Source organism: Salmo trutta, chromosome 14, assembly GCF_901001165.1.
Source record: "Salmo trutta chromosome 14, fSalTru1.1, whole genome shotgun sequence".
Taxonomy (NCBI): Eukaryota; Metazoa; Chordata; class Actinopteri; order Salmoniformes; family Salmonidae; genus Salmo; species Salmo trutta.
Window position 1 is genome coordinate 73,786,484 of NC_042970.1, and position 15,245 is coordinate 73,801,728.

The following is a 15,245-nucleotide window of genomic DNA, read 5'->3' on the forward strand; positions in this document are numbered from 1 at the left end:
GAGAGGAAGAGAGGGAAGAGATCAAGAGAGGGGAAGAGAGTGAGGAGATGGAAAACTGGAAGGAAGAGATGGAGAAGATAAAGAAAGAGAGGGATGAGATAATGAAGAGCAGGAAAGAGAAGGAAGAGATGGAGAGAAAAATAGAGGAAGAGTGGGAGAAGAGAAGAAAAGATGGGATGGAGAAGAGAAGGGAGAGAGAGAGGAAACTGAAGGAGAAGGTGGAAGAACAAGCGAGGGAGAGAGAGAGGAAACTGAAGGAGAAGGTGGAAGAACAAGCGAGGGAGAGAGAGAGGGAACTGAAGGAGAAGGTGGAAGAACAAGCGAGGGAGAGAGAGAGGGAACTGAAGGAGAAGGTGGAAGAACAAGCGAGGGAGAGAGAGAGGAAACTGAAGGAGAAGGTGGAAGAACAAGCGAGGGAGAGAGAGAGGGAACTGAAGGAGAAGGTGGAAGAACAAGCGAGGGAGAGAGAGAGGGAACTGAAGGAGAAGGTGGAAGAACAAGCGAGGGAGAGAGAGAGGAAACTGAAGGAGAAGGTGGAAGAACAAGCGAGGGAGAGAGAGAGGGAACTGAAGGAGAAGGTGGAAGAACAAGCGAGGGAGAGAGAGAGGGAACTGAAGGAGAAGGTGGAAGAACAAGCGAGGGAGAGAGAGAGGGAACTGGAATCTAGACACGTCACAAACACAGAGACACGCAGATATTGGGGAAACAGGAAAAGAGAGGTTACGCCTAGCTTTGCTAAAGAGAGGAGAAGAGAGGAAGAGAGGGAAGAGATCAAGAGGAGAAGGGAAGAGATGGAGAGGAAAAGAGAAGAAGAGATTGAGAGGAGAAGAAGGGAAGAGGGGGAAGATATGGAAGAGAAAGTGACTGTGAAACCCTTGGTTAACTGTCTTCATTCAACACCAACACCAACACCACAGCAGCAGCCAACAGAGCCCCAGAATGGTGGTCCAGCACTGTTCACGAGGATCCCTAGTTTCCATCTGACTGAAGGTAAAGACCCATTTTGTATGGAAACTGTCCACTAGTCACACTTCTGTATGGATATATATGTCCATTACTCAAACCAAGCTCAAACAAACTACTATGACACTGAAAGTAATGTGTGGTAATGAAGGGTTGTTCACTAGACTCCTCTGTTGTAATTCTATATTTTTGTCTCTAGAGGGCGCTATACTGTCACAGCTGTCCGAACTCGAAGCAAAACCAGCCCAGAAAGTTGTTAATACCTGTAAGTCACATACTTCTCAGTGTAACACAACAATATCAATTGTGGTGTTCTTTAACTTTTCCCCATTTCATCTAAATGTGAGAGAGATCTAAACATACTGTCTGTCCTTGTCAGTCTGCCACAGAATCAACAGCATTGGAGAGAAGACAACCTCCTACTCTTTACCCTCCTCCTCCTCCTCCTCCTCCTCCTCCTCCTCCTCAGAGTTGCGTGTGGTTCTGCTGGGTAGGTCAGGGTCGGGGAAGAGTGCAGCAGGTAATATCATACTGGGCCGGGAGGAGTTTGTGTCTCGACCAGACATGACCACAGCCGTCACTCAGGACTGTCAGAAGAGCAGGGCCCTCGTCGCTGGGAGACGGGTTAGTGATTGATTAATCATTATTACAGCTTTATTGGGTTTCTATTTTCTTAATCATTGAATAATATGAGTTCTATTGAGTTCTATTGAGGTCTATTGAGTTATTTTGAGGTCTATAGAGTTCTATTGAGGTCTATAGAGTTCTATTGAGGTCTATAGAGTTCTATTGAGGTCTATAGAGTTCTATTGAGGTCTATTGAGGTCTATTGAGTTCTATTGAGATCTGCAGTTTGACTTGTTTCAAACGGAAAACCATCAAGTATTGTGTCTAAGAATGTTATAGTGTTAATGACTGTAAACACTTTCACAGTAAATGGGGGGTCAAGTTGAACTTTTGCGTCAGTAAAATCAATATAGTATTGACCTCAAATGACAAGCTACATGCCAGTAATTTCAGACCTCAACAAATCATCTTCTCCTCTTCTTTATCCTCCCTCTCCCTCCAGGTGGCAGTGGTGGACACTCCAGACTGGTTCCGCTCCGAGCACCCTCCAGACGTGGTCCGTTCCCAGCTGTCGTCCTGTGTGGCCCTCTCGGCCCCTGGCCCCCACGCCTTCATCCTCTGTGTCCCTGTGGACCAACCAGCCCAGGCAGAGCTACAGGCTCTAGGGGCCCTGGAGAAAGTCTTTGGTCCCGGGGCGGTCCGGACCCACACCCTGGTCCTCTTCACTCACGCCGATCGGCTGAAGGAGAGCGGGAAAGTGGGAGTGGAAGGAGTGGAGAAGTATATTTCGAGCCAGAGGAGAGATTTGTTGGAGTTGGTTAAACGATGTGGGGATCGGTATCATGTGATGGAGAGAGGGAGCGGAGGAGAAGAGGAGAGGAAGAGGAGTGTGGGGGAGTTATTGGAGAAGGTGGAGCAGACGGTGAGAGAGGGAGGAGGAGAGTGTTTCTCCTGTCCTCTCTTCCAGGAGGCGGAGGATAGGGTGAGACAGAGACAGAAGGAGATAGTGAGGGAGAGGAGAGGAAGAGAAGGGGAGGTGAAGAGACAAGCACTTCATTCCTACTCCATGCAGCCCTTGAGAGAGACAGAGGAAGAGGTGGATGAGGAGGAGATAGAGAGAACGAGAGAGGAGGCGGAGAAAAGTGTGGGCGCCATGGAATTGGAAAATCTTCCCTCTCTCTCGTCCTCCTCTGCATGGTCTTCGTCGCTCCTTCGCTCGGTGTGGGAGAAGGTGGGGGCGGGAGCGAGTCAGGTCCCCAAGCTGACGGCTGGAGGTGCACTGCTGGGTGGGGTGGTGGGCGTGTTCTTTGGAGGGCCCATAGGGGGAGCTATAGGGGCCACTGCTGGATCTGTGGTCACTGAGGTGGGGAGAAGGAGGTTTAGCAAGACAAAGAACTCAGCAGAAGAGACAGACGCCACAGGGAGAATCGAGGGAGAAATCTTGGACAAAGTATTGAAAACTGAGTGAGAGAGTCAGATCCGCACAAGTCGATATGGATGTACAGTACAGCATTTTATGAGAGATTATTTGCTAGGTTTCTACCTATGATATATATCCACAGGTGATTGCGACTGTGCAGACGTTGTATATATCTGTGATTATAAACTGGGTGGTTCGAGCCCTGAATGCTGATTGGCTAACAGCCGTGGTATATCACACCGTATACCACGGGTATGACAAACATTTATTTTTACTGCTCTAATTACGTTGGTAACCAGTTTATAATAGCAATAAGGCACCTCGGGGGTTTGTGATATATGGCCAATATACCACGGCTATATACCACGTTCCGTCGTGCCTAAGAACAGCCCTTAGCCGTGGTATATTTGCCATATACCACACCTCCTCGGGCCTTGTTGCTTAAACACAATGTTGGTAACATTGTATATTGTATATCTGTGAACATAATGTTGGTAACATTGAACAACATATACTGATGTGTAAGTTGTTTTGCAGCAAATATCGGTTCTCATTGACTACTTTAATGTTTTGTTGTATTTCTTTTCCAGCGGTTACAATTATGACTTGTTAAATAACTCACATGTGCTACATCATTATTATACAAATTACATTCAACATGGTTTCTTTAAATGTAAAACTACTATTGTGCATATAGTTAATGCTTTTATTAATGCTAATAAAACACATTGCATGATAATATCATTCAGTTGGGTTTGAAGGCCTCATTTGCCCCTATCAGATGGAACATGGCTTCATGGTTACAATATGTAAAGTTGGTCCTGCAATATGTAATAAAGCCCAGAGGGGAGGCAGAGGAAAGGGGTATTATCTCCATTTCCCAGACTGCTTTGCCTCACCCTCCAGGCCTCTTGTATCAGTAGGACTGGATAGAGCATGTCTAGGACACCACCCACCCCTCCCCTGTGTGATCTGATCCTCAGGGGCCTCCGTAGTTCACCCTACAAGCACTCACAGTCTCACGTCAGAATTAGACGTTCGTCCATGTTTCTCAAACGTCAAATTTCAAAGTGTTTGAGGTTTAGTTCAGGCATTAACTCCAAATTCTTAAGGTTAGGCATTCATTCTGAATGGTTAATGCAAGGATTAAGGTTTGGCATAGGCTTAAAACAAAATATAAAAAACAACTTTATATCACTGGATTCGAACATGCAACCTTTGGCCCTTTGGAACCACAGGCAGATGCTTACGCCCATCCCCATCTACAATGCCGCGGAGCGCACCACTGTTGGCCTGCACGGAGGGAGCCAGGGCCAGGTTGGCACGTCAGAGATGGAGGCTAGAGGCAGAGGCAATAGGGTTATGTAACCAGTCCTTCCTGTTGTGTCAGAACGACCGGGTGTGGTGGGGGGTCTGAGAGAGAGAAAGGGAGAGGGAACGAGGGCCCTTGTGGCTGATTTTCTCTTATTTCCGGCTCTTTTCTTGCCCTTCCCTCTCTCCCCTCTTCCATGCATGTAGCGGTTGATTGCACCACAGTATCCCCATCAGGCAACTTAATGGCTGTAGATGAGACAGCACTAACTGTAGAGCCATTTCCTGGCCACCTGATAGCTGGAGACACACAGCCAACCTGGGGGAAAGGGTTGAGGCGATATCGTCAACATTTTTGACGGTATGATGGTATTTGACAGTATTTTATGTTTTTTTATAATAAAAGTTGTAAATATGCTTCATGAGTAGTGCAGGACCGTCGGTAGGGTGGCAACAAACACATTCTAGGTGGTTTCGATGGGGCTTTCTCTTCTGATTGCTTTATACTGTTCAAACTTCATCCTAACATTATTTTCAGCATTTTCATCCATTTCTGCACTTCACTCGTGTTATCATCTCTCCTCGCTGTACCACCTTTGTTTTGTCTTGGTATGCCTCTGTTATGAAAAGGTTACTTTTCCTTTATCAGAATAATTATTCTACTCCATAACTAGGTTTCCATCCAATCTGCACATTTTCCCACCAGTTTCCACCAAACTGACTTGAGGATAGAAATCAGTGCGTGATGACGTAGTGCACAAAAACATACATTTTTCGCTTAAGGTTTCATGTGCTGAATAAAAATTGAAAGTTCAATGTGTTTCCGTCTCATTTTCAACTCTACCGATAGTTGTGACACAAAAGCTGTTGCATTAAATAGCAAATGTGCCTCCTCTGGTCGTGCGCTCTAGCCAACAACAGCTACACAGTGCAGGTAATGTAGGCTGTAGTCTACACGATGAGATTATTATGGCTAAGAGAGAGAATATTTAGTCAAACAGCAGTCAAGCATCGATCATCATGTCACCAGAATAAGACAGCGTTTTTTGGAAAGGAGCATCAAGTTCCTCAACATGCACTTTCACCCCCCTGTGAAGTTCATCATAACTTATTTCATCTGTAGGCTGATAAACAGCATGGTTTCCTGAGTCGTAGCGGGGAGGACCACACTTCATATCATCGTGTGACTCCAAGTTTACTTCCATATGATGGTTGTTATATCAATATTTGCGCATAAAGGCGTTTCCACCGCCATTTCACGCATAATGAATTTTACTGACACAAATAGATCCCACCATTTCGAACTAAGAAATTATCTGTCAGCATTCACAAAATTGTACCTAAACGTCCTGTTTCACAGCTGTCATGATTTTACCACCCCATACCCTCCACCCCCACCAGTGGCGGTTCTAGACCATTTCAACTGGGGGGGCCAAGCTGGGGCCAGTTGTACTGTTAGAGGGGCCAGTTACATTAGATATTTTTGTCATATCGTTTTCTTCACTGCATTGCAGGCATTAGCAGGCAAAAGACCATGTTCATAATCATCATCGTTGCCACTGTCTAATAACGGATGTAAAAAAAGAACGATAGCAAAAATGTGTTACGTAAAAATTATTTCATACTCCACATTTAGGGGGGCCACAAGGGGGTCCAAAATTGTTGTCACAGGGGGACTGCCCCCCCCCCAGAACCGCTAGTGACTCCCCCACCACCATCAACACCCTTCTCACCACAAACCCTTACTCTCCCCCCCTCCCCCCCCACCCCACCACCACCAACACCTCCACCACAACCCCTTACCCTCCACCCCCCCCAACACCTCCACCACAACCCCTTACCCTCCCCCCTCCCACCACCAACACCTCCACCACAACCCTTTACCCTCCACCCCCCCACCACCACCAATACCTCCACCACAACCCCTTACACTCCCCCTCCCCCCCACCACCACCAACACCTCCACCACAACCCCTTACCCTCCACCCCCCCACCACCAACACCTCCACCACAACCCCTTACCCTCCACCCCCCCACCACCAACACCTCCACCACAACCCCTTACCCTCCACCCCCCCACCACCAACACCTCCACCACAACCCCTTACCCTCCACCCCCCCCCCCACCAACACCAACACCTCCACCACAACCCCTTACCCTCCACCCCCCCTACCACCACCCCTTACCCCCCACCCACGCCTCCATTTCCACACCTGTTTGCAGCTGCACTGAAGGGAAAGAACGGACACGTTGTCCATCGTGGACTGGAGGTTAAAGCAACGCTACCGCCACCCCGTTTTTTCCACGTCCGGGATTCTCACGGTACTCTGTCATGGGTCAGCTATGTCCGGCTTGGGGACATCAGCAGGGAGCATTTTTCCACCTTTTTTTTTCGAACCGGTACTCTCTCTGTCTCTCTCTCTCTCTCTCTCTCTCTCTCTCTCTCTCTCTCTCTCATGGTTATAAATATGTCATGTAACTAACCAACGCAAACAAACAACCATAAACAGAATGATTGAAACCATGTATTGAACGACGCCCATTTCCTAAATGTAATGGATGACTGATTGAGTGCAGAAAAGGCATTCTCTCAGAGGGGTATTATAGGGCTAGGGGTAGTGTTAGGGTTGAGCTGGGATGTGGGCTTGGGGGTAGTGTTAGGGTTGAGCTGGGATGTGGGCTTGAAGTTAGGGTTAGGGTTGAGCTGGGATGTGGGCTTGAAGTTAGGGTTAGGGTTGAACTGGGATGTGGACATGAAGTTAGGGTTAGGGTTGAACTGGGATGTGGACAGGAAGTTACGTTTAGGGTTGAACTGGGATGTGGACAGGAAGTTACGTTTAGGGTTGAACTGGGATGTGTACAGGAAGTTAGGGTTAGGTTTGAACTGGGATGTGTACATGAAGTTAGGGTTAGGGTTGATCTGGGATGTGGACAGGAATTTAGGGTTAGGTTTGAACTGGGATGTGGACAGGAAGTTAGGGTTGAACTGGGATGTGGACATGAAGTTAGGGTTAGGGTTGAGCTGGGATGTGGACAGGAACTTAGGGTTGAACTGGGATGTAGACAGGAAGTTAGGGTTGAGCTGGGATGTGGACATGAAGTTAGGGTTAGGGTTGAGCTGGGATGTGGACAGGAAGTTAGGGTTAGGGTTGAGCTGGGATGTGGACAGGAACTTAGGGTTGAGAGGGGATGTGGATAGGAAGTTAGGGTTAGGGTTGAGCTGGGATGTGGACAGGAAGTTAGGGTTGAACTGGGATGTAGACAGGAAGTTAGGGTTGAGCTGGGATGTGGACATGAAGTTAGGGTTAGGGTTGAGCTGGGATGTGGACAGGAAGTTAGGGTTAGGGTTGAGCTGGGATGTGGACAGGAAGTTAGGGTTGAGCTGGGATGTGGATAGGAAGTTAGGGTTAGGGTTGAGCTGGGATGTGTACAGGAAGTTAGGGTTAGGGTTGAGCTGGGATGTGGACATGAGGTTTGGGTTAGGTTTGAGCTGGGATGTGTACAGGAAGTTAGGGTTGAGCTGGGATGTGTACAGGAAGTTAGGGTTAGGGTTGAGCTGGGATGTGTACAGGAAGTTAGGGTTAGGGTTGAACTGAGATGTGGACAGGAAGTTAGGGTTAGGGTTGAACTGGGATGTGTACAGGAAGTTGAGGTTAGGGTTGAGCTGGGATGTGGACATGAAGTTAGGGTTAGGGTTGAACTGGGATGTGTACAGAAAGTTGAGGTTAGGGTTGAGCTGGGATGTGTACAGGAAGTTGAGGTTAGGTTTGAGCGGGGATGTGGACATGAAGCTAGGGTTCATACACTCTTTTTATAGAATCACAAACCAACTTACAGGCATAAAAGAAGCCAGGTTAATTTTCTGAAAACAAAAACACATCTGCACCCCTTCACACAACAATACCTTTGCCAGCGAGTACACTGTCTGTTTCTCAAACTGGACACAGCAGCAAAACAATTGTATGGGTTGAGAAATTGTGCTGATAACAGGGCTGCATGTATTCTGGAGTGCAATAAGAGGATGTTGAATAAGGAAGAGAGAACTAAAACACTCTTTATTTCAGTCAGCTAGCACGGTCAATGTCCCAAATGGCACCCTATTCCCTACATAGTGCACTACTTTTGACCAGTAGTGCACTAAACAGGAAATAGGGTGTGATTTGGGACAACTATGTCACAATTTTATCCTCTAAGGGAGGGAGGGTGGGACCATCTTCTTCATCTGACTAAAGAAAGAAAATAGGAAACTTCAAAAACTGCCACATAAACTACTGGCTGAAGGTTACCGTCATTGATGTTTTTTGATGTCTCAAACTCCAGGAAGCAAAGCCATGAGGTCAACATGGCTCCTTCAGAGGTTTTAGGGTAACTGACACTGTGCTGACTGGATGTACAAACAGTCAAGCCTACATTTCCCAGGTAGCCCCATAGAAGCCTCAGTTCTGATGAAACAGCTTATGTTACCCAGAAAGCCTCAGTCCCACACTGCAGGACACAAAATCCAAACAGAGGGACAGTCAAACACTACCACAAACTGCTACAAGAACTCAGAACTGACCTTGTAGATATACCATGTCATTGAAAGAACTACATCGATTCCAAAAGTCTCAAAGATTGCTTGTAGAGTAGTAAGTATACTGTACATTTTTGTCCTTTCTGTCAGTTTGTCGGATATTATTTACTACCAGGTATTCAATTTTGTCATCTTTGTGTCGTCACATGTCATGTCACCGCTGGTCGCTGGCAAGTGTCACCGCAGTCCGAATCTGACCTTTGACCTTTCCCGGAATGCCCCGTGGCACCACCATTGAGCTCTTAGCCCCACCCCCCAGGTTCTCCTCGCTGTCTGTGTTGCTATAGCAACTGGAGGTTGGGGAGGTTGCCAAGGCGATGATTGATGAGTCTGTGGAGTCTCCTCTGTCGTGGTGGACCATAGTTGAAGAGGGAGTATCATCCTGGAAAAGTGGGTGCATATCCTTGTTGTTCAGCCCCGCTTGGGCCCTCTCATCCTGGGTCTTCTCTTCAGGCAAGCCCCTGGCTTTGTCTTGGGACTGGTCGTTGAGCAGGGTGACAAGGAAGTCGATGTACTTCATGGCCAGGCGGAGGATCTCATTCTTGGAGAGCTTCTTGTCCGGAGGGTGGGTGGGGATGAGCCTGCGGAGGTCTGAGAAGGCCCCGTTGACGTTCTGCTGGCGCCAGCGCTCCCGGCTGTTGGTGAACACACGCCTCGCCAGCTTCTGAGGAGGGCCTGCTGGATGAGGATACACAGGCACAGTGCATTAAATACACATACGTACCAGTATGCACATGTACATACACGCAACTGAATATCAGGAAGGTGTTCCTAATATTTGGTATACTCAGTGTATATCACAGGAGGTTGGTAGCACCTTAATTGGGGAGGACGGGCTCGTGGTAATGACTGGAGCGGAATCAGAGGACTGGTGTCAAATCCATCACATACATAGTTTCCAGGATGCCATTCCATTCACTCCGTTCCAACCATTATCATGAGCTGTCTTCCCTTCAGCAGCTTCCTGTGGTGTATATGTACATACATACACTACATAAACTGTATCTCATTGATTTATCATATGCTGGTATTGGTCAGTAGTCCATGGACAGTCACACCAGTTCATCTTCTATTTACCATCACTGAGATCCAACTCATAGTGTGAGGAGGGCCGTCTCTTGATGCTTCTACTGGAAAAGATTCCATAGTTACCAGAGGGACCAAGATGAGAACTGAGAGAGAGAATGAGAGAATCAAATAAAATCTCATTTTAACGGTCGCTTACAAATATTTAGCAGATGTTATTGCAGGTGTAGGGAAATGCTTGTGTTCCTTGCTCCAACAGTGCAGTAATATCTAACAGACACAACAATGCACATATAGAAACATTAGGACAAGCAATGTTGGAGTCCGGAGTACAAATGTATATATACAGTTGAAGTCGGAAGTTTACATACACTTAGGTTGGAGTTATTAAAACTTGCTTTTCAACCACTCCACAAATGTCTTGTTAACAAACTATAGTTTGGCAAGTTGGTTAGGACATCTACTTTGTGCATGACACAATTCCAGTTGGTCAGAAGTTTACATACACTAAGTTGACTGTGCCTTTAAACAGCTTGGAAAATTCCAGAAAATGATGTCATGGCTTTAGAAGCTTCTGATAGGCTCATTGACCTGTGGATGCATTTCAAGGCCTACCTTCAAACTCAGTGCCTCTTTGCTTGACATGGGAAAATCAAAAGAAATCAGCCAAGACCTCAGAAAAAAATTGTAGACCTCCACAAGTCTGGTTCATCCTTGGGAGCAATTTCCAAACGCCTGAAGGTACCACGTTCATCTGTACAAACAATATTACGCAAGTATAAACACCATGGGACCACACAGCCATCATACCGCTCAGGAAGGAGACACATTCTATCTCTAATGACCATCGTTATGTTTTGAGGAAAAAGGGGGATGCTTGCAAGACGAAGAACACCATCCCAACCGTCAAGCACGGGGATGGCAGCATCATGTTGTGGGGGTACTTTGCTGCAGGAGGGACTGCTGCACTTCACAAAATAGATGTCATCATGAGGCAGGGAAATTATGTGGATATATTGAAGCAACATCTCAAGACATCAGTCAGGAAGTTAAAGCTTGGTCGCAAATCGGTCTTCCAAAGGGACAATGACCCAAAGCATACTTCCAAAGTTGTGGCAAAATTGCTTAAGGACAACAAAGTCAAGGTATTGGAGTGGCCATCACAAAGCCCTGACCTCAATTTCATAGAAAATTTGTGGGCAGAACTGAAAACGCACCTGCGAGCAAGGAGGCCTACAAACCTGACTCAGCAACACCAGCTCTTTCAGGAGGAATGGGTCAAAATTCACCCAACTTATTGTGGGAAGCTTGTGGAAGGCTACCCGAAACGTTTGACCCAAGTTAAACAATTTAAAGGCAATGCTACCAAATACTAATTGAGTGTATGTAAACTTCTGATCCACTGGGAATGTGATGAAAGAAATAAAAGCTGAAATAAATCATTCTCTCTACTATTATTCTGACATTTCACATTCTTAAAATAAAGTGGTGATCCTAACTGACCTAAGACAAATTTTTACTAGGATTAAATGTCAGGAATTGTGAAAAACTGAGTTTAAATGTGTATGTAAACTTCCAACTTCAGCTGTGTATATATGTGGTGGAATGTATAGACATTATGGACAGTATGCGGATAGAATATGTAGTATATCTGAAGAATACGTAGGATAGACTTGTATATGTATAGCAATAGTTAAATATAAATGGCCTTGACTAGACTACAGTATATACATATGAAAGTGGGTAAAACAGTATGTAAACATTATTAAAGTGACGTCCAAAGAGGGAGGAACGTGAGAGAGGGTCCATTGGAAATAAAAGATAACAACTAAAAGTATCCAAGCAATACAAGAATACAACTGTAAAAGTACAAACGATGTTATTCAGGGGAGTAATCATATTTTAAATGGTTTTCAAATTGTTAAATGGATTTGAAATGGCAAAAACATTTCAAATTGACTGAGGGAGAGAAAGCGAGCCAAGCTATCTGTATGGTGATTATGTTTGGGATGTTGATGGCGTGTGCATGCTGTCAGCAGGCTGTGTCTCATTAGGGTTTGTAACCAGCTGACACTGGCCGAGACATGCTGCTAAAATAGAACAATGTTCCTGCTGAAAATGAAGAAGAAGAAGGATATTTCATCATAGTGATTCTAGGAAATGGGGCTCTATGGGGAAGTAGTAGTTCTAGTTTAATAATTGGTTAGGATTATGGGTTAGGAAAAGCAGAAAGAGAAATCTATGTTATAAACTGTCACTTGTAGTAGTGAAACTGTCAGTTATAGTGAAACAGTTTGCCATACAGTATCAGAAAGCCAGTCATAACATGAAATATGATAATGCCAGTGGAGGCTGCTGAGGGGAGGACAGCTCATAATAATGGCTGGAATGGAGTCAATGGAATGACATCAACCACATGGAAACCACATGTTTGATGTCTGTGATGTCATTCCATTGACTCCATTCCAGCCATTATTATGAGCTGTCCTCCCCTTAGCAGCCTCCACTGGATAATGGAATATAATGTGAATATGAAACATTTCCCTATCACCTGCTGAAGAAGTGGTGTGATGGCAGGTACTGGTGGGGCAGCAGGGGGCCCTGGGAGGGGATCGGTGGGGCCCCTGGTCTGGTCCCTGACAGGGAGGTGAGCTGGGTGAGGCGGATGCCCCCGTGGTGGTGGGTGTGGTGGTAAGGGTCATGGTAGTGGGGGTGGTTGGGGATGGGGTGCAGGGTGGTTAGAGGGGTGTTACTGGGGAGGGAGAGGGGGTGGGGGGGTTTACTGTGTCCCAGACTAATAACAGGGATGTGGGGAGGGAGGGGGGCAATAGAGGAAAAGGAGGAAGAAGAGGAGGAGGAGGATGGGGGGAGGACGGCAGGGGTAGTGGATGTAGACACTGGGGCTGGGAGGAGGGGAGGACGAGAGGAGGAGGGGGCTTTCGGAGAGGAGCGAATTAAACCTCCTCCATTGGTGTTGTTTGTTTCCATGGCGACCGGTGGTTCAGGTGCGATGTTGGTGGCGGCAGGGTGGTCAAGCAACTTGGTAGGGGGCTCTGGAGGTGGAGGAGGGGAGGCAGGGGGGCTAGGTGGGACAAACCTGTCTCCCGGACTCCCTGGTTCATTAACCGGCGGTGGGCTGCTAGCATCAAGTGAAGCCGGTGAGGGGGCCTGCTGAGGGCTCAGTCGTTCAGACTCCAATAGGGGGTCCGAGGGGGGGGAGGCAGAGGGGGGGTCCAGTTTCTCCATCATGGTACCTGTGGGAAGGCACCCCGCCACTGCCCCCCTCACCCCTTCTGCTGTTCTGTCTCTCTCACCCAGCATGGTGTCTAGGCCACTAGCTGCTGCTGCTAGACTCCTATAGACCTCCACAGACCTCTCTCAGCCCTGGGCCTCTGCTGCTACTCCAGATAATATCCCCTTATTATGCTGTTAGTCCCCTGGTCCTCCTGAATGACGGGTTGTCTACTGCTGTTATTAATCAGTCCAGGGATGTCTGTGATGGGCTGTCTGGGTCATGGGTTTTCAGGGGTCAGGAGTCAGGGGATGGTGTTGTAGCTAAGGCTGATGCCCTCGGGTTTGGCTCAGTCCAGTCTTATTGTCACCTTTCATTCTGAGGGCTGTTGCGTGTGTGAGAGCGAGTGTGTGTGTGAGTTTGTGTGTGTGTGTGAGAGAAGGAAAAAAGGAGAGAGCATGTGAGTGTGATCTTGCATTCATGGCCCCACTGAAGAGGCTGTGTCCAATCTACAGTGGCTGGGCAGACGATGCTCACATCAATAATCATGTGCCAGTGTTTACTAGTGGTGTGACTGAGGCGTCTCTGGGTCTTCTTGGAGCTCCACAGCAGACTGGTTGGTCTGGCTTTAAGTTTAGTAGTCTAGACGTCTTTTTCCCATAGTACATCCTGAGGAATAGCCAAGTACGTTGTCTTTGAATGAGTCACCATCGACCGACACTGTTGATTATTCCCCCAGTCTGTCTGTCTGTCTTTTCGGATATGAATCAAACTATCCATACAATCCACATTGTCCCAGGTGCATAAAGATTGGACGGTTTTCAAAGAACCTGTAGAACAAAAGAGATAAGGCACATTTGTTTTACATGAGTTAGTGGGTCAAATACTGGAATGAATGAATGACATTTTATTTTCGTGTCAAATCACCAGTTGCCAACCCATCCATTAATGGATTAATTGACACATAAACAAACATTACAATAACTCACTTTGGTAATTCAGTGAATAAAAAATAAAGCTAGATTTAGAATTTGGAATTAATTAGGAGATTATAATGATACATTTTTCCATAAATAATCTATATCAAAGCAAAATCTAGTATCCCTGGCCCTCTCACGAGCTGATGACAGGCTCAACATGGTTGTCATGGGTGTCCATTGTTTGGTATCATACTGCGTGTGTGTTTTCCTAATTTCAAGGAAGTTCACAGCTGTCTTATACGTTCTGCTTCTGCAAGACTTGGGTGATTCATTATTCATGGCTGGATTTGGCAACTGTCTCTTCTCCTAATGCAAAGCCTTATGTTTGGGGCAAATCCAACACATCCCTGAGTACCTGCCTCTGTATTTTCAAGCATGGTGGTGGCCGCAAGACTGGGGGAGTTTTTCAGGATAAAAAGAAGCAGAATAGAGCTAAGGAGATGCAAAATCCTAGAGGAAAACCTGGTTTAGTCTGCTTTCCAACAGACAATAGGAGACAAATTCACCTTTCAGCAGGACAGTAACCTAAAACACAAGGCTAAATATACACTGGAGTTGCTTACCAGGAAGACGGTGAATATTCCTGAGTGGTGAAGCTACAGTTTTGACTTAAATCTGCATGAATATTGCTGTCTAGCCTTGATCCCCAACACCTTGACAGAGCTTGAAGAATGTTTTAAATAATAATGGGCGAATATTTCACAATCCAGAAAGACTCACAGCTGTAATCGCTGCCAAAGGTGATTCTAACATGTTTTGACTCAGGGCGGTGAATAATTATCTAATCAAGATATATTAGTGTTTCATTTTCATTAATCTTTAAAAAAAAATTGATTTTTTCTTCCAAAGACATTCCAGAGTATTTTGTGTAGATCATTGATAAGAAATGACATATAAATCCACACATTTTTGAGAGAGAGAACAGGCAAGGTGAGCTTTCAATATAAACATTTGATTCATAGAAAAGTTTAATTAAAAAAATTACAATGGAACAAATACACTCCCAATGATGTGTTGAAGTCTTTCTTTTTATAATATATTTTTTTGTAATATTTTATTATTTGCAATCAAATTATAATGTTGCTTAATTGCTCCACTATTTATTTGTGTCATGAAGAGTATGTTACCTTCGATGTTCAGCTGCATTTGTGCCTACAATTCAATTTGAACTT

General features: G+C 45.9%; 2 protein-coding genes across 3 annotated transcripts in view; one reads left to right on the top strand and one right to left on the bottom strand.

Annotated features, from left to right (window-relative positions):
- The first annotated feature begins 176 nt into the window (after window positions 1-176).
- On the top strand, window positions 177-3,696 carry LOC115147360 (pleckstrin homology-like domain family B member 1). The gene is made up of 4 exons (XM_029689570.1): window positions 177-990; window positions 1,163-1,228; window positions 1,343-1,587; window positions 2,033-3,696. Exons 1-4 carry the CDS (start codon window positions 177-179, stop codon window positions 2,996-2,998), a joined length of 2,091 nt encoding a protein of 696 aa, XP_029545430.1. The 3' UTR covers window positions 2,999-3,696.
- A 4,595-nt stretch (window positions 3,697-8,291) lies between these two features.
- The window catches only part of LOC115147361 (T-cell acute lymphocytic leukemia protein 1 homolog), a 7,870-nt gene continuing 916 nt past the window's right edge, over window positions 8,292-15,245 (bottom strand). The window contains exons 2-4 of one of the 2 annotated variants that reach the window (XM_029689572.1): window positions 12,413-13,923; window positions 9,913-10,007; window positions 8,292-9,510 (exon numbers count right to left, since the gene is read on the bottom strand). In XM_029689572.1, coding sequence (XP_029545432.1) covers window positions 8,990-9,510; window positions 9,913-10,007; window positions 12,413-13,182 — 1,386 coding nt within the window. In that variant the 5' untranslated portion in view covers window positions 13,183-13,923 and the 3' untranslated portion in view covers window positions 8,292-8,989. Of the gene's footprint in view, window positions 9,514-9,912; window positions 10,008-12,412; window positions 13,924-15,245 lie in introns of both variants that reach the window. The other variant, XM_029689571.1, reaches the window with a different exon arrangement.

Excerpts from the sequence above, each read along its gene's own strand:
- LOC115147360 (XM_029689570.1), top strand. The coding sequence starts at position 177 with ATGGAGAAGAGAAGGGAGAGAGAGAGGAAACTGAAGGAGAAGGTGGAA. Across the intron at positions 991-1,162 it reads TAGTTTCCATCTGACTGAAG|AGGGCGCTATACTGTCACAG; the intron begins GTAAAGACCCAT and ends TTTTGTCTCTAG. Across the intron at positions 1,588-2,032 it reads CCCTCGTCGCTGGGAGACGG|GTGGCAGTGGTGGACACTCC; the intron begins GTTAGTGATTGA and ends CTCTCCCTCCAG.